Source organism: Peromyscus maniculatus, chromosome 9, assembly GCF_049852395.1.
Source record: "Peromyscus maniculatus bairdii isolate BWxNUB_F1_BW_parent chromosome 9, HU_Pman_BW_mat_3.1, whole genome shotgun sequence".
Classification (NCBI taxonomy): domain Eukaryota; kingdom Metazoa; phylum Chordata; class Mammalia; order Rodentia; family Cricetidae; genus Peromyscus; species Peromyscus maniculatus.
This window is the reverse complement of record NC_134860.1, coordinates 5,465,866-5,492,358: the sequence shown is the minus strand read 5'-3', so window position 1 is coordinate 5,492,358 and position 26,493 is coordinate 5,465,866. Positions and strand designations below refer to the sequence as shown.

The 26,493-nt window shown below is 45.8% G+C and overlaps 1 protein-coding gene across 4 annotated transcripts in view; it reads left to right on the top strand.

The window, feature by feature from the left end:
- The window catches only part of Mettl6 (methyltransferase 6, tRNA N3-cytidine), a 53,213-nt gene extending 26,806 nt beyond the window's left edge, over positions 1–26,407 (top strand). For 2 of the 4 annotated variants that reach the window (XM_042284568.2, XM_042284570.2), the window contains exon 5: positions 307–445. In XM_042284568.2, coding sequence (XP_042140502.1) covers positions 307–378 — 72 coding nt within the window. In that variant the 3' untranslated portion in view covers positions 379–445. Of the gene's footprint in view, positions 1–306; positions 446–26,143 lie in introns of those variants that run through there. The other 2 variants (XM_076544232.1, XM_076544234.1) reach the window with 2 other exon arrangements.
- Positions 26,408–26,493: the final 86 nt, after the last annotated feature.

Genomic DNA, 26,493 nt, shown 5'->3' with positions numbered 1-26,493 from the left:
AAAGGTGCTTTTCTGCTGCGTAAGCCTTCTCAGGGTAGGATAGCTCAGCAGGCAGAGCCTTGGTTGGGTTTCAGACCCCCACCTCCAGGCACCTTTGCGCAGTGGGAGACCACACCTCCGAGTGGGGAGGCCTTCGGCTCAGACTGCAAGAAGGGTTTGTTCTCCGTCCCATATGCCCCTAATACCAGCAGTGCCAGAAAACACAGAACTCTTTCTTCACCACCGAATTAGATATTTTTGTCTAGAAATTGGGCCTGCTGTGAATGTGAAATCCGAAATAAACACAGGGTTTTAATTCCCTTACAGACTAAAGACCTTCTAAAAATAAATGACAGAAAAACAAGGCCGGTGGAGAAGAAACACTGGAGCCGAGGGTGAGGATATGGGTTTAGCCCCGTGATGCTGGGTCTTTGAGTCCAAGGAGAAGGGGCTCACCAGCAGGTACAACATGTCCAGCACCCCTGCCCTTGGCTGCAGCCCTGGACGCCGAGTCTCTTACCCGAGGGTCGCTCAGACGGTCACCTGTGCTGTTCTCTCTCGCATATCTTCTCCACCACACTACATGGACTACTCTGGGTTCCCTAACATATGCTAAAATATGTGTTTGCTTTTTCCGTGAACTTTCGGTGGTTTGGGTTGGTTTATTTTTGGAGACAGGGTCTCTATGTAGCCCTGTCTGGTCTTGAACTCTCTGTGGCCCGGCCCAACAAGTTGCATTTAAAAGAAAAAAAAAAAAAAGGTTGTATTTCTTTTTCTTTATGTGCAGGAGTGTCTTACCTGTGTGCGCGCCTGCTGCCTGTGGAGGCCAGTAGAGGGTGGCATATCCCTAGGGAGGGAGGAAAGCAGAGCCGGTGTGAGGACAGGGAGCTGGCGCTGAGCCCTGACAGATAACGAGGAACTAAATGTCGAAAAGAACTAGAAAGGCCCACATAGAATTGGGTGGTTTTGTTTTGTTTTAAGACAGGGACTCTTGTTTTTTGTTTATTTGTTCTTGTTTTGTTTTGTTTGAGACAGAGTTTCTCTGTGTAATAATAGCCCTGGCTGTCCTAGAACTTGCTCTGTAGACCAGGCTGGCCTCAAACTCACAGAGATCTGCCTGCCTCTCTGTCTCCTGAGTGCCAGGATTAAAGGAGTGTGCCACCACTGCCCAGCAAGACAGGAACTCTTGTTGCCTAGGCTGGCTTGAACTCTAGAGCTAAGAATAGCCTTGAACTTAACTCATCCTGCCTCAGCTCCCCAGTGCTGGGATCATAGGCATGGGCTACCATACCTGGTTTACATGGTGCTAGGTCTGGAACCCAGGGCCTCGGCACACTAAGCAGACATTTTACCGACTTAGCTTCATCTTCAGCCCCCAAATTCCAGTGTTCACTATCCCCTAGGAATCCCGCTTGGTTGTGGAGCCCCCAAATTCCAGTGTTTACTATCCCCTAGGAATCCTGCTTGGTTGTGACCTTTGATTCTGTAAATCTGGAACAGACTCTGAGATTCTATTATTTTATCTAAGAATCTCCTACTTCCTCCTCGTCGTCCTCTTCCTCCACTTCTTCCTCCAAATATGGTCTTTCACAGCCAAAGCTGGCCTCAAACTCAGTCAGTAGCCAAAGATAACCTTGTATTTCTGATCCTCCTACCCCTGCCAGAGTGCTGGGATCACAGAGGTGGCCATCGCATTCAATCTATGTGGAGCTTGGGATTGAACCCTGGGCTTCACGCATGCTCGTCAAACACATCAACTGAGCTGCATCTGCAGTGCTAACTGCAGTTCTGCTGCACTGGGGACCCCACCTGGAGTAAACAAAGTTTCCTTCTGCCTTGGGCTAGTCGAATAAGGGCTCTCTGGAGGTCCACTGGTTAAACAGATCCCAAGCCAATCTTCTACTGGCTAATTGCATGATGCCGTTCAGGACTGGGCTCCAGTGTAACCCTCTAGGAAGCCCCCTCCATCCCTGTGTCCACAGTGTATCTTACCAGGAGCCTGGCTGGGAACCCCCTCCTCACTGCCTGTGCCCAACAGTGACCACACCTCTGTCACACTGTACTGCAGTCAGTGCCTAAACTCAGTGCCCATGTCCTTGGCACAGCACCTGGCAGCTTTAACAGAAATAAGAAAATAGTTTATCCTGGTCAAACAAGACTGGCCTTGAGTGGTTCTCAACCTTCCTAATGGTGCAACCCTTTAATACAGTTCCTCATGTTGTGGTGACCCCCAACCATAAAATTATTTGGTTGCTACTTCTTCATAACTGTAAGTTTGCTAGTTATTAATCATAATGTAAATATGATATGTGGTATATCTGATATGTGACTCCCAAAGGGGTCATGACCTACAAGTTGAGAACCACTTGCCTAGATTCAAGTTAGTTTGAATGGCTCCATCATGGAAGAAATGACATGAACCTCCAGAGTCACAGAACAAAACAAAGACATGTTATGAATCAACATGTTTCCCAAATGCATTAGTGGAATCACCAGTTAGATGGGCTACAGACATTTCTGCTCTAACTTTTAGATATTCTCTCTCTCTCTCTCTCTCTCTCTCTCTCTCTCTCTCTCTCTCTCTCTCTCTCTCTCTCTCTCCCTCTTTCCCTCCCTCCCTCCTGAGGTTGAACCAACCTATATTACCTTATAGCATTCTTTTTTTTTTTTTTTTTTTTGGTTTTTCGAGACAGGGTTTCTCTGTGTAGCTTTGCGCCTTTCCTGGAACTCACTTGGTAGCCCAGGCTGGCCTCGAACTCACAGAGATCCGCCTGCCTCTGCCTCCCGAGTGCTGGGATTAAAGGCGTGCGCCACCACCGCCCGGCTACCTTATAGCATTCTTAACTTCAGGGTTGCTGTACGATCTCAGTTTGTCAAGCTTTGAGGTTCCAAGAGTTTATCTGATGGTCACAAGGACGTTAGGTGAGATCCAGAGGATGATATAATGAGTATTGGAAAAGCCTAGCAGAGTCCAAGATACCTTTAGCTCTGGGTCTGCTATATCACATCTCTCCATAGTCATGATGATCTCATGAGTCAGGGTCAAACAGCCTGTAGGTACTCTGGGTGGATGTGGCCTCTTCAAAGAACTTGACTTTAAAGAACTCGGTAAAGGAGCTATGGAGATAGCTCCCTTTGTGACATAAACGAATAGAAGGACAGACTAGGAATGGGAGCTTGGTGCTGATACAGCATACTCTTGACCAGGACTCACAGGCCAGGCCTCTGTTTATTCTCAGGGCTGCAATGATCCACTTGGCTCTGGTCCTGGACTGAACTGTATCCTCCTTAGATTCTTACCACACAGCCCTAACTCCATGCTGATTGTGTTTGGGGTAATTGAGAATAAGTGAAGTCAGAATCTGGAGGCCTAATCCAATAAGACCGGAGCCTTTAGAAGAAGAGGCGCCAGGATGCATGTGCACAGACAAAGGGCTGTATAAGGACTCAGTAAGGAAGTGGCCCTGGGCACATCAAGGAACCAGGCCTCTGGAGAAAGCAAAGCTGCCTGATAGCACGCCTGAAGTCTCGGAAACTAAGAAAACAGCCTTCTGCTGTTTCAGCACCCAGTCTGAGGTGTGGTGTAATGGCAGCCCTGGAGACTAGCCTGGGAATGGACCAGGAGCCTATGGTTTCTAGGCCTGCTATGTAAAAATCAGCTTAGCTCCTGTCCTCCATTCCCCCATGGCCAGGAGTAGAGAACCTCCTCTGGGCTGGGGGCTTTTGCTGGGAAGTAAGAGAAAGGGCTACTCCTGAGACTCCAGTAATAATTCCCAGAGGGGCATGTCTGAGTTCCAAAACTTGGCTTTTGGGTAATGTGTTTTCTCCTATCCACTTCTGCCTAATAAATACATCTGGGGCTCCTCAGTCCTGTTTCCCACTGGTTCTTTGAAACAAGGCCTTGTGCAAACCAGGCTGGCCTCTAGCTCAGTGTGTATCTGAGGATGACCTTGAACTACTGATCCTCCTGTCTCCACTTCCCAAGTGCTAGGATTATAGGCATGCACCATGTACTGTGTGTGCATATATGTTCATGTCTGTGTATGGGTATGTGCATGTGGATGCAGTTGCCCTCAAAGGCCTGATGCATCAGATCTCCCAGAGCTGAAGTGACAAACAGTTGTGAGCCATCCGACTTGGGTGCTGGGGAGGAGACTCTGGGCCTATGCAAGTGTAGGAAGGGTTCTTAACCAATGAGCCATCTCTCTAGCCATCAGGCGTGGTTCCTTAATGAAATCGTTTTCCCCTATGAGTCATGAAGAAATGCCCTGGGCATCACAAAAGTCATCTGACTACCAGGACTTGTGACATGTATGTCAGAGCAACTGCCTGACCTGCAGAACTGTGGAAGATGTGCAGAAGACAGAGGGCAGCTCAGGAGCTTCTCCACAGATCTAACAATATCAGCTGAGCATAATGACCTCAGCACTAAGTCCACTGAGACAGAAGGATGGTCACATCTGAGGCCACATAGTGAGTTCCAGGAGAGCATGGGCTCCATTGCAAAACCTGTCTTTTAAAAAAGCCAAACAGCCGAGCAGTAGTGACACATGCCTTTAATCTCAGCACTTGGGAGGCAGAGGCAGGCAGATGACCTTTTACCACCTCTGCATGGGTATGGTACATACAAACTCATGAGGATACACACGTACACATAAATTTTTAAAAACGAGGTGGGCACAGTGCCCAGGACTTGGGAGGTAAACCACAAATTTGAGGCCAGCCTGGGCCACACAGAAAGACCCTGTCTCAAAAAAACAAAACAAAAAACAAAAAGCACACCTCCTCAACCCCAACAAACCATTAACTCTGCGCTTGTCATGAGTAGCCCATCTCTGCAGTTTTCTGAGGTTACCTTCTAGAAACTTTTCTTTTTCAGTGCTGGGATTCAAAGCCAGGGCCTCGGGCAGGCTGTGTGGACAGTCTGCCCCTGAGCTACATCCACAGTCCAGTTTATTTATTTTTCCTTATTTATTTTGGGGGTACGTTGTGCAGGCTGACTTTAAACTCACTATGTAGCCTAGGCAAGCAACTTGCGATCCCCTTTTCTCATCCTTCAGAAATGGGTAGAGGCCCACATCACCAGGCCTCGATCATGTTGAAACAGACAACAGTTTGAATAGAACTGATTGAAAAGTAATGAGATTTGGTATTGAAAACATTGCAGGGTAAAATGGCTACATCACTGGATTCCATATAATCTTTAAAATCCAGAAAATTACCATGTTATTCATATTCCTGCTACACAAGTGTGAGCCATGGCTGGCAGTACTGGTGTCCCTGGGAGCTTGTTGGAAAAGCAGTCTCAAGGCCCAGCCAGACCTGTTCAAGCAGACTGTATATTATCAAGCCTATAAGTGATTCCTGTGCATGCTAATATTTGAGAAGCTCTGGGCTGCACCGGTGATTATTATTATTATTATTTTTAGACAAGGTTTCTCTGTGTAACATCCCTGGCTGTCCTGGAACTCACTCTGTAGACCAGGCTAGCCTCAAACTCACAGAGATCCACCTGCTGGGATTAAAGGCGTGAGCCACTACCGACTGGCACCAGTGATTCTTTTTGTTTGTTTGTTTGTTTTTAGTTTTTTCAAGACAGGATTTCTCTATGTAGCCCTGGCTTTCCTGGAATTTGCTCTGTAGACCAGACTGGGCTTGAACTCAGAGATCTGCTAGCCTCTGCCTTCCGAGTGCTGGGATTAAAGAAGTGCGCCACCACCACCTGGCTTGCACCAGTGATTTCTTAACTATAGCTATGTACTGGAATGTGGCTGGAGAGATGGCTCAATGGTTAAGAACACTGGCTACTCTTCCAGAGGATCCAGGTTCAAAGACCAGCACCCACAAGGCAGCTCACAGCTGTCTGTAACTCCAGTTCCAGAGGATCTGATGCCTTCTTATGTCACTGCATGTATGTGATACACAGGTATACATGCAGACAAAATACCATACACATAAAATAAAAATAAATCTTAAAAAGTTAAAATGTGGGTTTCACCCTCAGAGATTCTCATTATTGGTTAGGTGCATGGCCTAGGATCTTTGTTTTAAAATACTTCCTGAATAAGGGGGCACACTTGCACCCTCAGCACCCAGGAGACAGACAGGAGGGTAGCAGCAAATTCAAGACCAGCCTGGACTACGTAACAGGTTCCAGTCCAGCCAGTGCTAAATAGTGATGTGCTGTCTTAAAAATACAATAAAATAACCCATAGATGATGGAGAATGAGATTAAAAGTGAGCCGTACCAAAATGAAGAAAGCGTTAAGAAGTAAAGTACAGCCAGGCTGTGGTGGTGCATGCCTTTAATCCCAGCACTTGGGAGGCAGAGGCAGGTGGATCTCTGTGAGTTTGAGGCCAGCCTGTTCTACAAAGCAAGTTCCAAGACAGCCAGGGCTGTTATACAGAGAAACCCTGTCTCAAAAACCAAAAACAACAACAAAAGCAAAGTATATGCCCATAATGTCTGCACTTGGAATGCTGAGGCCGGAGGATAAGACATTTAAGGTTATCTCCAGCTACATAGTGGGGGGAGGAGGTGAAGCAAAAGCTGACAGCAGCCAGGCAACGTGGCACAGGCCTATAGTCCTGCACTTGGGGACAGAAGGGTCAGGAGGTTGAGGCCAGTGTCTGCTACATAGACACTGAGACCAACCTAGACCACACTGCAAGACTCCCATGCACATGGTTTTGGCGGGGAGTGGGGTGGAAGCAAAGAATGTATTACTCCCAATTAAAAAACAAAAACAATCCCCACAGGGACTGTCAGCCCAGTGTGTAAACCTGAGTTCCATCCCGAGAATCCACATGGTGGGAAGAGAGAACCTACTCCTGGAAGTTGTCCTCTCACCTCCACATGTGTACCACGGTGCACACTTCCCCGCACACACAGAGATAAATGTAAATTTTGTTCTTAAAAAACCCACTACAGATGAATCTCATGGTTCAAGACATAATCTAGCAGTGATTAAAAAGTAACACAATAAGAAAGGCCAAGCAGAGTGTGTTCTGGAAATGCGAGTGATAGCGTGTGTGCTGGTTTAGTAGTAACTAGTTCTCTGAGAAAGAAGGACAAGGAGGCTTGACCTATGGCATTTGCCTGTTTTCGGTGGTACACACAGCCCGTCGGCGCCAGTTTTGAATTGCCAGCATGACCTCAGCCATTTCGAAAGGTTCTAGAGAGGCTGACAGTGGGCTCCCTTGGCTGGTGAGAGCCAGCGGCAAACAGTCTATTGGCCCAGTTTGTCCATAAAGTACAACAGCAAATTGACTGCCTCAGTGGGCCAGAGCCAAATTGTCTCCCTGACCCAACAGTCCCTAACACAAGTGTTTGTGGTAAAGTCGGGCCCAGCCAGCCACGCTGGGCCGCTTTTCCCCTCACAGTCCTGGCAGGACCAGCTTCAGGCCCGGCCCGACACGCTGCCGTCACCTCTTCACTTTCCTGCAGGTTCAGGGAGGGCAGCGAGAACCGCACTGCTTCCTTAGTTGGCGGATAGCCTACAGCAGACAGTTTGGCCCTTCCTCAACTCCAAGAGGAACAGGAGAGCAAGGCAGGGTGGGTTTCCTGCCTGCTGGCGTTCTTGGCCCGCACTCTTGTCTCCGTAGATCACCCACTCAGCCCTGCATCTCCTCACTTCCCCACCTTCACAGTGCCAGGCCCTCCTTCTGTGAGCCTCCCACATCTTTCCAGTAAGTTCCATTCTGTTTAGCTACCCACTGTCTAAAATCACTGCTGCCAAATCATTCCCGAAGACCACAGGTCCTTGGGCCAGGGAGCTGAACCCAGGGCACAGGAATCCAAGCAAGTCATATCAAGGATGGATGATTACCAAATTCGTTCTCAGGGCTTGGAATGGGATGCTGGGAATGTGAACTCAAAGCTCCTTCCAGGCAGGCTTACCCGCTTTTTTTTTGAGGGTGCTGGAGATTGAACCCACGTGGCCTTGTACATGCCAGGCAAGCATTGTACTGATGAGCTACACCCTCGATCTGTGCTTGGCAACTCTTCGGAAGGTTTCAAAGTATCCACAGAACTTCTGGGAACACACTGTTGTGCAAGTCACTGCATGTGACCTAATGCTCTCGGGAAAACAATGCTGTCTGTGAGCTCCGTCCTCCCTGAAACACTGTTCTCACCTTTCAGGAGTGCTGGGCCCCCACATTGGGCAAAGCGCAGTGAGAAGCTAGCAGAATGCTGCGGGAGCTTGCTTATCCTCCACATACCCACCTAGTACGATTAGTCAGCACCTGGCATGACCATTTCTTGCTGGGGAGAAGAACAGTGAACCAGAGAAATGTGGATGCCAGTAGCCCCATATTTCATCCATAGAAGGAAATGAGCAAAGCGGTCCTAAACAAATGGAGGAATGGGTTGATGGGAGGTAGTTGTAAGAAACAAGACAGAAGAAGAGGACAGAGAAAGAGCTTCTTTAGCTCAGAAAGTCAGGGAAAGGCATTCTGGGAAAGTAGCCCAGACAGAGGGAGAGCAAGTCAGCTTGCCAGTCAGAGAGAAGAGCAAAGACAAAGGCCCCAAGGGGAGGTGGGCGTGGGGCTGTGGAGCCTAGAGCTCCAGTGTGGCAGCAGAAAGTGTGTGTGTGGGGGTCAGGTCATCACACGGGCTGCTGGGCACCAAGGAGTCTCTGTGTTCATGATGGAAACTGAACAGGAAGTTTTAAGCGGGAGGGCCATCAGCTCTGACTGGGTTTGGGAAGTCTGCTGAGGCTATGGTGGGGAGAATGGACTATGACGGACCAGCCGGAGCCTGGCTGGCAGGTGGCAGAGAGGCCAGAGACAGTGGCAGCAGCCAGCCCTCTGGTGTGCAAGGCTGTGCTTAATCATGGGAACCATCCCCAAAGCCTCCGCTCAGAGGCTGTCACTGCAACCCAGAAACACAGCACTTACTTGCCTAAAACAAACCCTATATATTTATTCTGAAACAGCAGTAATTGCGGGGCAATCTCTCTTCACGCCTTCCCTGCTAACTGATGATCACCCCCAGGATTACCTCCTATAATCTGTTCAGCCCACCAGCCCACCAGCCCACCTGCTCTGACACTAAATCCAAGTCGTCTGCCACCCCTTTGTATGTTACCAGCCCCAATATTATAGATTTTTATTACCAATTATTTTGAGACACCGTCTCTCTATGTAGCCTAAGGTGGCTTTGAATGTGCCATGCAGACCAAGCTGGCCTGGGACTCATCCTTTTCCCTCCACCACCGTGAGCTGGGATTACAAGTGTGTGCCACCATGGCCAATCCTCCCAGCTTGTTTTTTATACATTACCAGACATATAGGGAGGGATCATTAGATGGATTTTTGGAGCTAAGTTTCACCTATCAGTTATTTGCCGACTTTAGATAGCTTAAACACCCCACATTCTTTACAATGTGCAGAAATATATTCACTCACCTGTTTATCCATCTGTCCATCCAATCCCTATGGTCTGCTCCATTCCTTCCTGGGTAGGAGCTGGAAAGACTGAGGTAGATGGCACAGACCTTACCCTCCAGTGGGGAGGCCCATCTGTTGGCTTCCTCACTATTGGGCACCAACTCTATTTTGTAGGCCTCAGAACTAGATTCTTTTTCTATTGCAAGGAGAGATGAAAATTCACACCCTAACTATCTTCTCTGTGTCAGGCACTAAGATGTTTCTACAGGTTTGACCACATCGTTACTTTTCACAGAAGGAGGCTGTGATCACTCCTGTTTTTAATGGATGAGGATATTGAGAAAGGAAAGGTTTCCGTTTGGATGTAATCGCTGGAGTATAGCAGAACTAGGCCTGAAGTCCACCCTGTTCAACTCAAAACTCTGTGCTCAGGGGCTAGGGATGCAGCTTAGTGATGGAGTACTTGCCCAGCATGTACACCGCCTTGGGTTCAGTTCCCTCAATGCAATGGCTTTAATGCATTCGTTAAAATACATTTTAAATTAAATAAACATTTTAAAACAGGTGTAGTAGTACTTATCTGTAATTTCAGCATTTGTGAATTAGAGGCAGGAGGATCAAGAGTTCGTGACCAGGCTAGAGCGATGGCTCAGCAGTTAAGAACACTTGTTGCTCTTCCAGAGGCCCCAGGTTCAGTTCCCAGCACCCAAGTGATGGCTCACAACCATCTGTAACTCCAGCTCCTGAGGATTTGGCACCTCTTCTGGCTTCTGTGGGCACTGCACATGTGTGGTATACATACATGCAGTCAAAACACCCAAACACAAAAAATAAAAATCTTCGTCAGGCATAGTGCTGCAAGCCTTTGACCCCTGCACTCAGGATGCAGAGGCAGATTGATTTCTGGGGATTAAAGACCAGTCCAGTCTACATAGAGAGTTCCAAAACAGCCAGGGGTACATAGAGAGACACGGCCTTTAAAAAAGTTGATGACCAGCCTCAGCTACATACTTGTAATTCTAACACTCAGAAGGCTGAGGCAGGAGGGTGACTATGAGTTCAAGGTCAGCCTGAGCAACGTGAGACACTGTACCAACCACAAAACCAGGACTGGTGGAAAGAGGAAATGGACTCCACACTCCATCGTGGTTCGACTGTAAAGAGGTGGATCAAATGAGAAGCAATAATCAAACTAAACCAAAGAGAAGGACTTACACATGCCAGGCCCTCCTTGGTCAAATCAGATGAAGAAGTGTGTCCTGCAGTGACAAACAAGTCACATGTCCTCTCTAGATGACAGGGCCTCCACCACAAAGGAGTCATGAAAACAGAGTCCTCATGGAAAAACCCAGAAAGCTGCTTCCCATCTCTGAATGAGTCATCCCAGAGAGCTTTGGAGAAGGACTAGAAAATGGATAGGTTTGGGTGTGATTACTTATCTCAGCTTGGCTGGGAGGCAGAGTTCTGCCAGAACTGTGCATTTATCATCCAGATGGCTGGCTGCGAGAGGTGGGAGGAGGGAACTCCCAGAACGTCCTGCCAAAGAGTGCCCTCACCGCAGGGTCAGCAAGGGGAGCCTCTAGGTCCCCGAGTCCAAACCTGGGGGCCTGTACCTACAGAATTATTGGCAGGCCGGAGGGTGGAACAGGCCACAGATGGAAAAGAGGATCTTCAGATGTATCCATTTCTCTTAAAAATTATGCAAAACTACCAGGCATTTTGATTGTGCCCATAATCCTAGGACTCAGGGAGGCTGAGGCAGGAGGATTGCTTTGAGTTCAAAGCCAGCCTGGGATGCATTGTGAGCCCTTTGTCTTAAAATAAACTGGACAAAGCTATTGCTGATGGTACAAGTCTGTACTCCTAGTCCTCAGGGGCTGAGGCAGTCTGAGATACACAGAGTTCAAGGGCAACCAGAGATACATATAGACTTTGTCTCATAAAAAGAATAGAAAGAAGAAGGGGGGTGGCTGTTGCCAGATATGGTGGCATATGCCTGCAATCCCAGTTACTCAGGAGATGGAAGCAGGAGGAGCCCAAGTTTCAGGCCAGTATGTGCAAATTAGCAAGATCCTGTCTCAAAATAAAATGAAAGGGATGCGGGGTACTGTGGGTATGACTCAGCAGTAGCACCTTTGCCCCGTATGTGGGAAGCCTTAGGTTCAGTCCCTGGTACCAAACAAAGCACAACCCCTCAAAACTCATGGCCATAGTGCTGAGACCTGTGATCCCAGTTACTAAGGAGACAGGAGGATCACAAGTTCAGCAACTGGCTACATACATAGTGAGCTCAAGACCATGCAACTTAAGGGAGAACCTCTCCTAAAACAAAAAGTTTAAAAAAAGGGGGAGGGGGGCTGAATAGCCTGGCATGGTGGTGCATGCCTTTAATCCTAGCACTTGGGAGGCAGAGGTAGGCAAATCTCTGAGTTTGAGGCAGGCCTTGGTTCAATCCCCTGTACAACAACCAAAAATCTAATAAGAAAACCAACAACAATAAAACACAACAATAACATTCCTTTGATAACAAACATCAGTGTGTTATTATTACATGAAATTTTAAGATGAACACATCATTTTACTGGGCTCAAAACTTGTTTACCAGGCTGGCAAAGACCCCAGGACCTTTGGTGGGATCTGCCAAGACCTACAGGATGGTTATCTCAAGTCAGTTGTAACCAATTTTCTTTGAACTCTGGCTTAGACCTGATAGTCTTCTACTGGATCCTATTTCAGATTAGTAAACTATTATTCACGCAGTAGACTCTCATACATGTTCACAGTAGCTGTCATAATTCAGCGTATGACTGCTAGCACAGAGGCATGTGGAGGAGCAGTATGCTCAGAGGAGTGACTGATTCTCCTCATCCAAGAATGCTCTGCAACGAAGTCTCAGCTGTGAGGAAGGGCACACAGGGGTTGGCTTGTTCTAGGCAGTCAAGGCAAGTTTGTGGTGCATGCTGGGAAGCCAGGAAATTGCTGAGACTGGAGCCTTCAAATCATGGGAGGCCCTGGTCAGAGGTCAGTTGCTGGGTTCAGGTTGTCATCCTGGAGACGCTGGGTGGCCACCGGAAGGGTGGGTGACAAGCACAGCTAACCCCGTGCTTTGGAGAGTTAGTGAAGGTGGAGGGTGGCTTGTAGCAAGTTCAGATTTCCGGGGGCTGTCCAGACACCATTCAGTCATTTGGGCAGCTCAGCTTGTCCTTGTCACTCTCCAGGGACAGTGATTCTCTACATTTCCAGAGTACATTATAAAGTGTAATTACCCCATAGGGTGGATTATATGTTGCTACACCATAATTTTGGGTAACGTTTCAATAAATGCACCTTAATATAATCGACTTTCTTTATAATCCTGTGTGTTTAGGATTCAGGCATAGTGGCATGTGCCTGAGTTCCCAGTGCTTAAAAGGTACAGCCAAGAGAATCAGGAGTTGACCAACCTGGGCTACTCACAAGACCCTGTCTTAAAAAACAAAACCAATATATGTGTATTATCTTTGAAAACACTCCTTACATTATAGAAGTCTTCACCTGATACCAAAGAAATCCTGGCAGACCCTTCAAACATTTGAAAACATCCCATAAACCATCTTCCTCTTCTCCAGACATGCTAACTTCCAAACCAAGCTACTCCTGTGCTCAATGTGATGTCCCGAATCTGGAACCAGGCAGATTACTCCAGCTCTGTGTCGTCAGTCAAATATTAACCTCTGATAGGTTTCCTGTAAAATCATGCCATCCTTCTGGGATTGTTTCCAGAATTCTGTGACTGTAAGAAGCTTTACCCTACTCCAGCTCCCTGCTCATGGGATAATTAGGGACACAGTAACCTCAGGAGGGACTATTTGAGAAGAGAGCTACTTCTTTTGTAACCCTCTCGTGATAGGTTCTTTGGCTATTCTGAAGATACAGACCTGGAAAAAGTATTAATCAAATCCCTTTAAAGTCTATGCTTAGGAACTGGAGGGATGGCTCAGTGGTTAAGAGCACTGGCTGCTCTTGCACAGGGCACAGACTCAATTCCCAGCACCCATGTGGTGGCTCACAATCATCTGTAACTCCAGATACAGATTAGAGGATCCAATGTCCTCTTCTAGCCTCTAATAGCACCAGGCACACAAGTGATGCACAGACATAGAGGTAGACATACCGCCCACACACATACAAACTTAATTTTAAAATTAGTATACTCACCTACAGTTTTGATAGATGTCTTCATCAGGCTCCTCAAAAGTGAACCCTGATACAAAATATTTGGAGTGAATGCTCCATGATTATTCCTTCACTTATAGTGGTTCAGCTTAGTGATGACAGGAAAGAATGTCTTTAGAAGTGTCCCGATTCACACTCTCAGGGAGTATTGAATGAATTACACAATGTAGTCAATACTTCATTACAAAATAAGCTTCCTGCTGGTCATTTGCCCCATTGCAGGCTGTGTTGAGCACATTTAAGGTGGATTAGGCTGAGCAGTGGTATTGACAGGTCAAGGCTACTAAATGCATTGTTCATTTACATCTTTAATTTACGATTTTTGCTTTATTAAAGACCGAGTCTTGTGGCGCTCATGCTGGCTGTGAACTCTTGAGCCTCCTGCCTTCACCTCCCAAGTGCTAAGATTACAGGACTGTACTATCACATGCCCAGCTTGGGTGATCTTAACTAAGATACAAGTCCTTTCTAAACTAGAGTGTCTGCATCCTGGAAATGACCTAAGGAATCAGGAAGTGAGATAAGGATAAGAACCTCCAGGGAGGGCACTTGAGAGCCCAAACCACACACCTGGGTGGGGGTGGCAGCTGGGCTACCATCTTGTAGGGGACTCTGAGAGGGTGTAGAACACAGCTCTACTGGAGTGAGGAGACGCTGCCTTACCCATCAGCTCATAGCCCTTGCCTGTTGAGAGTGGCCTCTGGAGTATTAAATCCCAGCAGCCCTGGCCTCAGAGAGAAAGGCAGTGAGTGGAGAATTGTGTTCCAGTGTCGCAGGTGACTCTGGGTGGAGTACTTACAAAGCGCCACTTCCCTGGGGAGGGCTGAGTTAATACAGTGTCCAGGCTGAGCATGAAATGATTATAAAATGGATGAAAGAGACATAAATAAGACAGTTTAGCTTTTACTTTGATTTAAAAATGTGACTGACAGATGTTTGACCCTAGCCTGGATCTGTCTACGTTTCCTGCTTTCCGCCCTCATTTATCAAAGCCTGTGATTTTCCTGGGTGCTTACTTTAGCAGCGTCTGTGTGGTTTCATCTTTAAGGGTGTAATCAGAAATTCCACCCGCCCACTCTTCTAGCCCATGTGTTATTACTGGGAAACTTCAGCACTTTGAGGGTGAGCAGTGAGAAGATTGTTATCGCTCTGGTACCTGCTCATTAGTGACAAAAACTGAGTTCCTGGGGTGTTTTTCTTTGGTCAGTGACATCTATTATTCAAATACGTGCCATGACTCGTAATTCAAAATCTTAGGATTGGTGCTCTTGGGTTCATCTATCATTGCCCTGTGAGGTAAAGCCATGAGAGCATGCCTCTTGTTTAATAAATGAATGCCTGTCAAGGCGTTAAATTCCATAAAAAGCAGTTGCAATCTGTTCAGTTTCCAGGTGACTGAGTGGATGCCAGAGAGGCAACTTATCACCGTTATTTTAAAAATCACTTCATGGCAAAGGAAAGTGAATACAGAATATCAAATTTGATGCACACTGAGAACCACAGAGTATAAATTATGGAGCTTTGGAGACATGAACAGAGGGGTCATAATGAGGAAAGGGAGAGTCTTTTTTGCCAGTACAGTCAATTTTCTTTTAAATAGAAGATAGATCACATAGTGTGATCTAGGATTTGATCTTGCCATAAAATATCTCTTCCAGAATGCTTTCAGTTAACCTTGGCAACTTCTCTAGGCTCATAGAAATTTACTGAGAAATTACCTAAAATTTCCTCCTAGTACTGGAAGAAAAACATTGTGGAGAAGGATGAGCCTCAAAATTTACAAAATCTGTGTAAGAGCACAAGGCTGCTTGTGCTATGATGTCGTTGCTATGAAAATTCTAGAAAAGGCAAAACAGTGGATAGAAAGTTGATCAGTGGCTACAGGAGCAGGGATTGAGTGTGGATGACACAGTGAAAAAGTTGGGTGCTGGGTGTGGCGCCTCATGCCTGCAATCTCGGTACTGAGGAGGCTAAATTGGGAAGATTGCGAGTTTAAGGCTAGCCTGGGCTACATAATGAGACCCTGTCTCAAAAGGCCAAGAGTTAAAACAAACAAAAGGTAGAAAAGACAGTTACAGAATGAATGTTCATTTGTAGAAGAGAATTGAATATCCGCCTCTATTTACTTATGTAATTAGCCCTGGATCCTTTCATGAAAACCACATGGACTCTATGAACCACATGGCTTCAAACTCATGGCAACCTTCCTGCCTCAGCCTCCCTAATCTTTGCCTTTTGTTTTTGCTTTATTTTGAGACAATGTCTTACTGCTTACCCCTCACTGACCTGGAATTCACTATGTAGAGCCGGCTGGGATTAAAGGCACAAAAACCATGTCTGCCCTCTGTCCTTGCCTAACACAGTCCTGTGGAACTTCCTTCTTCCTTCTTTCCTTTCTTTCTCTTTTTATTTATTTATTTATTTGGTCCTATGAAACTTACTTTGCATCTGTGTATGCACACAGGCCTGTGTTTGTGTGTGTGCTCCTACCTGGAAACCAGAAGTCTGTGTTGGTCCACAGTTGCTCTCCACATTAGTTTGGAGATAAGGGATCTCACTGAACCTAGAGAGTACCACCAGCTAACCTGGCAGGCCAGCAAGCTCTGAGGACCTCCCTGCACCGCCACCTCCACAGGGTGCAAATTTAGATCCCTATGCTTACACAGCTAACACTTCACCCAGACCCTGGAATGTTTTAAATGTGCAACACAATGAGTTTCCTAGCAATTCCATCATGGCTGGTCCACTCAGAAAGCTTGTGTTTGAAGTGAACATCGAAAAGGGCCAGGCCATTTGAACTAATTTTAAAGGTTATGTTTTGTATGGAAACTACATCCCATCTTTGGATGGAACAGAAGAGATGATCTACTGCTGTGGGTCTATCTGATTATTATAATTATTGAACCAAAACTGGCAGAATGATAGTGTCACAGATCAATAAGAACAGTTTGGGGCCTTGGGATCTTGAGTGGGTTTGCTTTTTTTACGAGTGGGATCCAAGTGATTGAGTTTTACATAATGTAATCATTTGAACTCTGGTCAAGATTCTACAGCTTTCTCAGTGAGTCCCAATCTGCTCTTCACTGCAGGAGAATCTGATTTAGTCCACAAAGTATCCAGCATCCAGTCTTGTCTACAGTACCTGCTGGTGATTACAGGTTTAGTGGAATCAAAACTGCTCTCAAATTATTTATTTATTTATTTATTTATTTATTTATTTATTTATTTATTTACTTACTTACTTACTTATTTTTGGCTCGAGGTATGTTTTATTTTCATTAATCATACAAATAATTTTCTATATGATTCCAGGGCAAATAGGTGAGACTTTGCAGGCTGTATAGGGAGAGGTGGGTCCTTCAGAGATCAGTAGAACAGTGGGGCTTGCCTGGCTTCACAGGTTGTGCTTTTCACCAATCATGAAGGTGACTTTTCCTCCCCATCATGAAGGGGTCTCGGAGATGATAGGATATGTGTTTGGGGTGGAGGTGAATCCTCCAGTCTAGGCTTTTAGGGAGTTTTACTCTGCTTTTCCTGCTCAAAGGTCTCTTTGGTTGGCAGGATATTTCCTTGTGTCAGAGTTTCCTCTGCTTGGCTTTATTGAAACTGCCCATTTCCCATGTCCAGTTTGTCTAATGTTTTCTTGCAGTCACCCAGCAGTGTTATTGGGAATAAGCAAGAGGTGTTTGACCTAACGAAGTACTGACATCTTGTTTCTAGACTCCATTTTTTTTTTTTTTTTTTTTTTTTTTTTGGTGACAGGGTTTCTCTGTGTTATAGCTCTGGCTGTCCTGGAACTCACTCTGTAGACCAGGCTGGCCTTGAACTCATAGAGATCCGCCTGCCTCTTCCTCTCAAGTGCAGAGATTAAAGGCGTGCGCCGCCACCACCAGCCTGGCTTCTAGACTCCATTTTAAAAGCAGGATCAAATAAAGTTTAAGTTTCCAAGACCTCCCCAGATCTCCCTGGGTAACTGACATCCTTGTGCCACCCTGCCACACTTGAGTGAACCATCCAGTGAGAACAAGATAAGTGTACCACAGAACAGTGTTCCTAGGAAAGTTCTCTATCTCTGGATCCTGATTGGTGGGAAACGTAACTGTAACTTGGCACAGATGTTTGTGGTTTTCTGCTTAAATACTTGCTGAAATGAAGTTGGAGGACAATGTCAGCTCCTGAGTCTGTACAGTTGTCCCTGACAGGATGGTTTCTGCTGTGCTGTCCAATCCAATTAGATCTTGCTTTGTGTGACCTCTTGTGTCTGCTTGGGTTATTTCGGAGCCTTGGACCCACAGCAATATCACCTTTGGTCTGGACTCTTGGTGTTCCCAGAGACTAGATTGGTTTTTTTTTGTTTTGTTTTGAGATGAGGTTTTCTTTGTGTAGCCCTGGGTGTCTTAGAACTAGCTCTCCAGGCTGGCCACAAACTCAGAGATCTGCCTGCCTCTGCCTCCTGAGTGCTAGGGATTAAAAGGGTGCTCCACTCAAAAAAAAAAAAAAACAACAACAACAACACAAACAAACAGCAAGCAAAAAAGACATGTTTGCTGGCATGGCAGTACACGCCTGTGATCTCAGCATAGGAAAGGCTAAGGCAGAAGGATTTGTGGAGCCATCGAGGCTTATCTGAATTACAGAGTAAGTTGAAAGTTAGCCTAGGCTACATATGGAGACCCTGTCTAAATAACAGTAACAAACAAAACCCACCAAGACTGAGCTGAGGTAGAGGGGGCCATGCTAAGGTAGGGACAGGGGAACTCTGTACTCTATTCAGTTTTGCTGTGGACCTAAAACTGTTCTCTAAGACGCATGCCATTCATTTATAAAACATGCACGGTGTGACACGGTGTGACACGGGTGGCTCACCCTGCCATCCGGGTACTTGGAAGGCCGAGGACAGGGGATTGCTACGAGTTTGAGGCCAGCCTCAGGTACAATCAGACCTTGCTTCCACCTTCGAAAGGATTTGCTCTGGCTGCACCACCTGGAAATAACATTTCTTCCCTGGAAACACCGCGGCTATAGGTCTTGTATAGCACAAAGTAAAGTGTGTGTTTTGGGGGTGTCCTCACTGACGGGGCAGGAAGGAAGGCAGGTGATTGGTTTCCCAGTTATTGTCGATTGTTCTGGGAAATTCCCCTCTGGAAATGGTGATCTTTTGTTTTGCTCTTCCCTTTTCTGGCTTAGTCATGCCTTTGGGGTGCAGGTGTCCTGACTCCAACTGTAGATTTCCTTAGGTGTCTCTTGAAGTCCTGCACAAACATCCTCCTTGTGGGGAGGAGGCCCCTCACTGGAATGCTGAAGAGGAAAGCCCCCACCTCACCCTGGGTGCCTGCCTTTAATCCAGGCCTTCCCCTGCTTCACAAGTGCACCCCACTTTCTTTTTTTCTCTAAGTGTCTAGCCTGGCTTCAGGTCTCACTGGTCTCTAGGATCTGTTTTAAATGTTTTTCTCAACCTGGAGCCTTTCCCCATTTACAAGGTCTCCGCTGGTTCCCAAACTAGCGTCCTCACACTCTGGGCACAAGCAGATCCTGGCCTGTATGTCAACTTTAAGCTGTAATGTTTAGAAGGTACTTCAGCCAGGCATGGTGAGATTGCTGTAAACACAACACTCAGGAGGTGGAGAGTTTGAGACCAGCCCCAAACTATGAGTTTTAGAACAAGACTTTGACCTAAAAAGAACCTCAGGGGAAAAAAGACATATTCTCCCTCATATTCAGAACCTGCCAAAAAATATATATGCATATCTGTAAATAAATATACATACAGATATAGCTTAACATGAAGGAAAGAGAAGAAAGGCTAAATATGGGAGGATAAGGACTGGATGCAGGGGATAAACACGGGTTATGATGGGGGATATAAAGCTAATTTTTTTTCTAATTATGCCATTGGAGTTTGCAGTTGTGGTGGTGAATAAGTGCATAAAAGTGTATTCAGTAGGGAAAGTGTGAAATCCAATGGCATTCTAACTGTGCAGAAGTTTCCCCAGATGCCTAGACTTCTGGGTAGTTTTAGTGTATCATGTTTTTTTTATATTAAAGCTAAAAAGTTGTTTTAAGTCTAGTGATAGAGTGCCTGCTGAGAATGTGTAAAGGCCCAGGTGTGATACCCAATGTGGAGGAGGAGGGGAAAGGGAGGGGAGGTTGAGGCAGTAGAGCAGTTCTGGTGATGTCCTCAAAGGCAGACAGGTCAAGGGTAGAAGTCTTTCCAGAATGGAGAAACCTTACAAGAGTGAGGAAAGCCAGTCCGGGGGGAGCGGGGAACTGAGAATGTCACACTGGGCAAAGGCAGGGTGTCCTTCTGGGGCCACTTGCAGGAGACAATTGATGAGCGAGTTCTATAAATGAATGGCATGCGTCTTAGAGAACAGTTTTAGGTCCACAGCAAAACTGAGTAGAGTGTAGAGTTCCTCTGTCCCTACCTTAGCATGCCCCCCTCTACCTCAACTCAGTCTTGGTGGGTTTTGTTTGTTACTGTTATTTAAACAAGGTCTCCATATGTAGCCTAGGCTAACTGATGGCCTGTCACCTAAGAGTGCCTGCTCAAAATTCTGCTGTCACTGTCACTGGCTGTGACGACACAAATCTTTAATGCCAGAACTCAGGAGGCATGTTCTAAGACAACCTGGTCTACATAGTTTCAGGGCACCAGGGCTACATAGTGAGAACCTGTCTCAAAAAACAAAACAACAAAAAAATCTGATGTCATCTGTAGGAACCGCAAAGCAGTGAGAGAAAATTTTAGTGGTGATTTATTTGTTTTAGAGATGGTCTTGTAGCCATGGCTGGTTTGGGGTTTTTTTGTTTTGTTTTGTTTTGTTTTTGTTTTTGTTTTGTTGGTTTTTTTTGTTTTTTTTTTTGTTTTGTTTTGTTTTGTTTTGTTTTGCTTTGTTTTGTTTTGTTTTTGAGACAGGATCTTTCTACATAGCCCTGACTGTCCTGGGAACCTACTATATAGACCAAGCTGGCCCTAAACTCAAAGAGATTTCTATCTGCCTCTATGTCCTCAGTGCTAGAATTAAAGGCATACTCCTGGCTCAAGATCATTTTTTAAATATTTCTTCTTTTTAAAATGAACTTTTTATTTTTAAAGATTTAGTTTTAATTTTATTCATGCATATGTGTGTGCCACATGTGTGCAGGTGCTTGTGGAGGCCTGAAGACAGTGTCAGATCCCCTGGAGCTTACAGGAGGTTATAAGTCATGTGAAGTGTGCTCTGGAAACCTGTAATTGGCTTTTTGACTCTTTGGGGCTCTGCCACCCAGCTCCCAAATAAATACATGGAGACTTATTCTTATTTATGAATGTCTGGCCTTAGCTTGGCTTGTTTCTAGACAGCTTTTCTAACTTAAATTATCCTGTTTCTCCTTAACTACATTTTGCCTCTGGGCTTTTTACTTTTCTTTATTCTATATATGTTTCTTTCCTTCTTTCTCTGTGGCTGACTGGGTGGCTGAGTGGCTGGGTGGCTGGCCTCTGTTGCCCCCCTCTCCTTTTCCTTTTCTTGCTCCTCCCTCTCATCCCTAGATTTCTCTTTCTATTTATCCTCTCTGCCCACCAGCCCCAACTATCCTTTCTCCTGACTAGTTATTGGCTGTTCAGCTCTTTATTAAACCAATCAGGTGTTTTAGGCACAGCTTCACAGAGTTAAATAATGCAACATAAAAGAATACAACACATCTTTACATCATTAAACAAATATTCCACAGAGTAAACAAATGCAACCCATCTTAAACTAATATTCCACAACAGAAACCAAACTTGGGTCTTCTAGAAGAATATTGCTTTTAACCTCTGAGCACTCCCTCTTCTTTTCTAAATTAACATTACACAGATGGTTTTATTGTGACTTTTTCATATATGCATAGAACATACCTTGAAATTAGATTTTGTTTTGGAGACAAGATTTTTCTGTGGCTGGCCTTGAATTCACCTCCCTGTACAGCCCAGATTGGCCTTAAACTCACAGAAGTTCTCTAGCCTTAGCCTCCCAAATTCTGGTATTATAGGCATGTGTCAATACCCCTGGTCCCCATAGATACTATACTTCATCAAAGTATATCTCTTTCTCTCTCTCCCTCCTGCCTTCCTCCCTCCTTTCTTTCTTTTTTTATTATGAGACCAGAGTCTTATGTACCCCAGGTTAGCCTCACGTGTACAATATAGCTGAGGATGGCCTTGAATTCCTGCTCTTCCTGATTATACCTCCTTCATGTTGGGATTACAGAATTACCATGTCCAGTTCAAACTACCATTTATCATACTCAGTGCACACACACACCTTTACATCTACTAGATAATTCCTAATACACAATTGCAAAGTGATTCTATTATTTCCAGTTTCCAGACAAGGCAACTATGGCTCACAGAGTAAAGTTTAGTGAGTGACTCGGGGTTGTACATCTTTGCAAGCTGCAGAACTAGGATTCTAAAGTAGTTCACAGGCAAAGACAGAACTATGACTCTTGTTTCAAGGACATTTTTTTTTTACCAGACACAGAAAGACAGGAAACCTAATGAGTCAGTCTGCAACTGAAAAGTAGTGTAGCCAATGCTTCAGGGCTCAGAGCTGGGGGCCAGCTGACACCTTGGAAAAACCCCCGAAGAAGAGAGTCTGTGCTTAATATTCTCTCTCTCCCTCCCTCCCTCTCTTTCTCTCTCTTGGTTACTAAGAATCGAACTTCATGGTAGACTCCTTGCCTTGTGCATGCTAGGCAAGTTCTCTCCCACTGAGCTATGTCCCCAGCTCATAAACAGTATTAATATTTTAATGTTTGGAGGACAAGGTCTTACTATATAGCCCAGGCTGATCTGGAACTCTCCATCCTCCTACCTGAGATCCCCAACATCTGAGATTACAAGTGTGTGCCACCATGCCTGGCTCAAACCTTCCATTGATTTTTATATTTATAGACAGGGTTTTACTTTGTAGCCCAGGCTGGCCTGGAACTCAGAGATTCACCTGCCTCTACCTGCTCCCAAGTGCTGGAATTAAAGATGTTCACCACCACACTCAGCCAGGATTTTTTGAACCGGTTTCCCTTGGTAGGCTTACCCTCTGGCTTTCCCTCTGGCCTAAAGTAATACTTGCTATGATTTGGACATATTTTTCCTAATGTTCATGTGTAAAAAGCTTGGACCCCAGTTTAAAAGGTTATGGGAGCTTTAAGAAGCAGGGCTAGCTGGGCTTTGGTGGTACATGCCTTTAATCTCTGTACTCAGGAGGCAGAGGCAGGTGGATATCCAAGTTCTACAGAGTTCCAGGTCAGCCAGAAGAACCATCTCAGGAAAAACAAGAGGAGAGACGGGGCTAGCCGAAGGCCGTGGGGGCTTCCTAAGGAAGGATTTAAAGTAGTTCTGTGAGACACAGGTCAGGTCTTTGAGGAGGCTGTGATTGGGAACAAGCCTCTCTCGCTTCCTGACTCACCACGTGATCTCTTGCTGTCGGCACATGCTTTCACCTTGATGCCATTTGCAGTGATATGATCTGCCATGGGATTTTCTCTCACCGGTGTTAGCAATGTCTTATTTAGACTTACGGCCTCCAAATCCAAGCTGAAAACCTTCTTTTCTTTCGAAAAAACAAAACAAAACACAAATCAATCAAACAAAAAAATCCTCAAACCTTTTTCAATATTTGTTTAATTTATGTTTATGTGGTTTGCCTGTATGCATGTCTGTGCACCACGTATGTGCCCAGGGCCTGTGGAGGTTGGCAGAAGGTGTCAAGCCCACTGGAACTGGAGTCATAGATGGCTGTGAGCCACCATGTGGGTGCTAGGAATCGAACCCAGGTCCTTTGGAAGAGCAACAAGTACTTTTGTTGTTGTTGTTTTCCAAGACAGGATTTATTTGTATTGCCCTGGCTGTCCTGGAACTCACTCTGTAGACCAGGCTGGCCTTGAACTCACAGAGATCCACCTGCCTCTGTTTCCCGAGTGCTGGGATTAGAGGTGTATGCTGCCATCTCTCAACTGCAACCAGTTCTCTCTCTCTCTCTCTCTCTCTCTCTCTCTCTCTCTCTCTCTCTCTCTCTCTCTCTCTCTCTCTCTCTCTCTCTCTTTGGTTTTCCGAGACAGGATTTCTCTGTGTAGCTTTGCGCCTTTCCTGGAACTTGCTTTGGAGACCAGGCCGGCCTCGAACTCACAGAGATCCGCCTGCCTCTGCCTCCCGAGTGCTAGGATTAAAGGCATGCGCCACCACTGCCTGGCACAACCAGTACTCTTTTTTTTTTTTTTTTTGGTTTTTATGAGACAGGGTTTCTCTGTGTAGCTTTGTGCCTTTCCTAGGACTCACTTGGTAGCCCAGACTGGCCTCGAACTCACAGAGATCCACCTGGCTCTGCCTCCCGAGTGCTGGGATTAAAGGCGTGCGCCACCACCGCCTGGCCTAACAACCAGTACTCTTAATCATGTGCCATCTTTCCAGCCTGAGCCTTCTTTTCTTTACCAGTGTCCAGCCTCAGATATTTTACTGCAGCAACAGAAGACTGACCAATGCACCATGTCCTTACCAATGACTCAGACTTGGACGTGTGCTCCAGACTCAAGTATTCAGCTTCTTCCTTGACTGTCTATTACAACTGACAAACACCTTAACGTTAAACAAAACTCTTGGCCCTTTTCCTCCCTCCAAGATCCTTCTCTTCTCGGTTAACAAAACTGCCCTTCACATAGGTGCTCAAGCCCAAAGCTTAGACAGCATCCTTGAGTCCTCTTTTGTCTACCTCGTATCCAGTGACTCAACAAGTCTTCAGGGCATCTCCTCTTCCATATGTAGACCAACTTCAACTACTTCCCTGTTTTCCACTCTTCCAAGTCTCACCAGGATTATGACTGTACCCCACTGACTGGCTGCCCTGTTACACTTAGCATTCATATGGTGCACAGACATGTGTGCAGGCAACCCACCCAAACACATACAAGTAAACGAGATAAAATAAGATAAAGAGAATGTAGATCAGATGATATGGATCACTGCTGTAAAATTCTCCAGTGGCTTCCTCGGTACATTTAGAAAACAATTCAGGTCCCTCGATAAGAAATAAGTAGCATGCCATTATTTAGACAAAAATTAGTAAGGGTCAGATATATTATAGGCTTTGTGAGCCATATGGCCTTTGTCATTGGTACTTAACTCTGGAAACAGGGTAGCCATAGCTGACCTGGAACTTGATTTGTAGACTATGCCGGCCTCAAACAGAGATCCATCTGCCTCTGAGTGCTGGCATTAAACATGTCTAGGCTGGAGATGCAGCTCAGTGGTTCAGAGCACTGGCTGCTCTGTTCTCCAGGGGACCGAGGTTTGATTCCCAGCATCTACATGGTGGCTCCAGCCATCTGTAACTCCATTCCCAGGAGATCTGATGCTTTCTTCTGGCCTATCCTACACAGACAGACAGACAAACATAAAAAAATATGTACCACCATAGCAGGTTTTCTTTGGACTTTTCAGTTACAAGAGCCAATGCACCCAATTCCACTGTCTCTTCCTCTTCCTATAGATATGCCAGCTTGACTTGTAATCTCTGTACTTTGTTTACTAACTTATTGTGTTTTTCTTCCTGTTCCCCCTCCCCTCTTTTTTCTCATGTATCCCTGCCTAGCCTCGAACTATGTAGCCGAGGATGACCTTGAACTTCAGATCTTCCTTCCTCCATCCAGTTGCTAAGATTGAGTGTGTGCCGCCTTGCCTAGCTTTATGTGGGGTTAGGGACTGGACCTAGGACTTTAGGCAGGCTAAGCAAGTACTGTACCAACTGAGCTACATCTGCAGCCTCTGGGCTTCCTTAGTCTCACACTGTAGCTCCATCATTCTCCAGGGCTTTGTTGCCATCTGCATACAGTCACAAAGAAGAAAACAGAGAAGGATCATATATGTAAATTTGGGGGTGGTGGAGATAGGAAGCCATGTTATGTCATTGCTGTCCACCAAGTTACAAGGCCCCAGCACATCAAATAGTAGATAAATGCCGTCTTGTTTATTGCTTCAAGAAGCAAGAATGGCCAAGCATGGTGGTACATGTCTATAATCCCAGCACTCAGGAGACTGAAGTAGGCAGATGGCTGTGAGTTCAAGTCCAGCCAGGACTGCAAAGTTAGACCCTGAAAAAGGGGTGGGGCTCCTGGTGCATGAGCCAGCTTTCTGGATCCCATTACTAATGATGGGACAATTTGCTCACCCTTGATGCAGGGGGAGGGGCTTGTTCCTGCCTCAACTGAATATATCAGGCTTTGCTGTGCCCCCCCCATGGGAGAACTTACCTTTTTGGAGGAGGGGATGAGGGTTGAATGGGGGGGGGGGTTAGACAGGAGTGGGGGGAGCGGGAGGAGGGATGAGGTGGGGGATCTGTGGTTGTTATGTAAAATGAATAATTTTTTAATTAAAAAAAGAAAAGAAAAAATACATTTAACATATACTTTTTAAGATAAAAAGAAAAAAGAAGGAAGAATGGATGTGGTGGACAGCTAATGGTCTCCGTAATCCACAGCTAAAGTCATGGTGAGGTAGATTTAATCACTGATAAACTGACCACACATTCCTTCCTTTTAGGGCTAACCCTGTACCCCTGCCCACTGGGTCAAGTCTCGGTCCATTGCTCACTCTGTCCTTGTCTGGCTATAACAGAATAATGCAGTGCAAATAACGTAAAACTCGATGGCGAAGTGCAGTTGTCAGAGTTGCAAAGCAAGCAGGCTTCAGAAGGAGAGCAGTTCTGTCTGCCGACTCATCCACGTGGAGAGATGGCAGTCCGAGATGAGAGGAAGGTCCACAAGATAAAGACCAAAGGCCAAAGCATACTGCCAAGGAGAATGAGACAGTAATTTGAATAGCTAGAGGAAGAGAGACACCTGGGAGATTTACATAGGACTCAACTACGTTCCACAAATTTTATTGCTTAT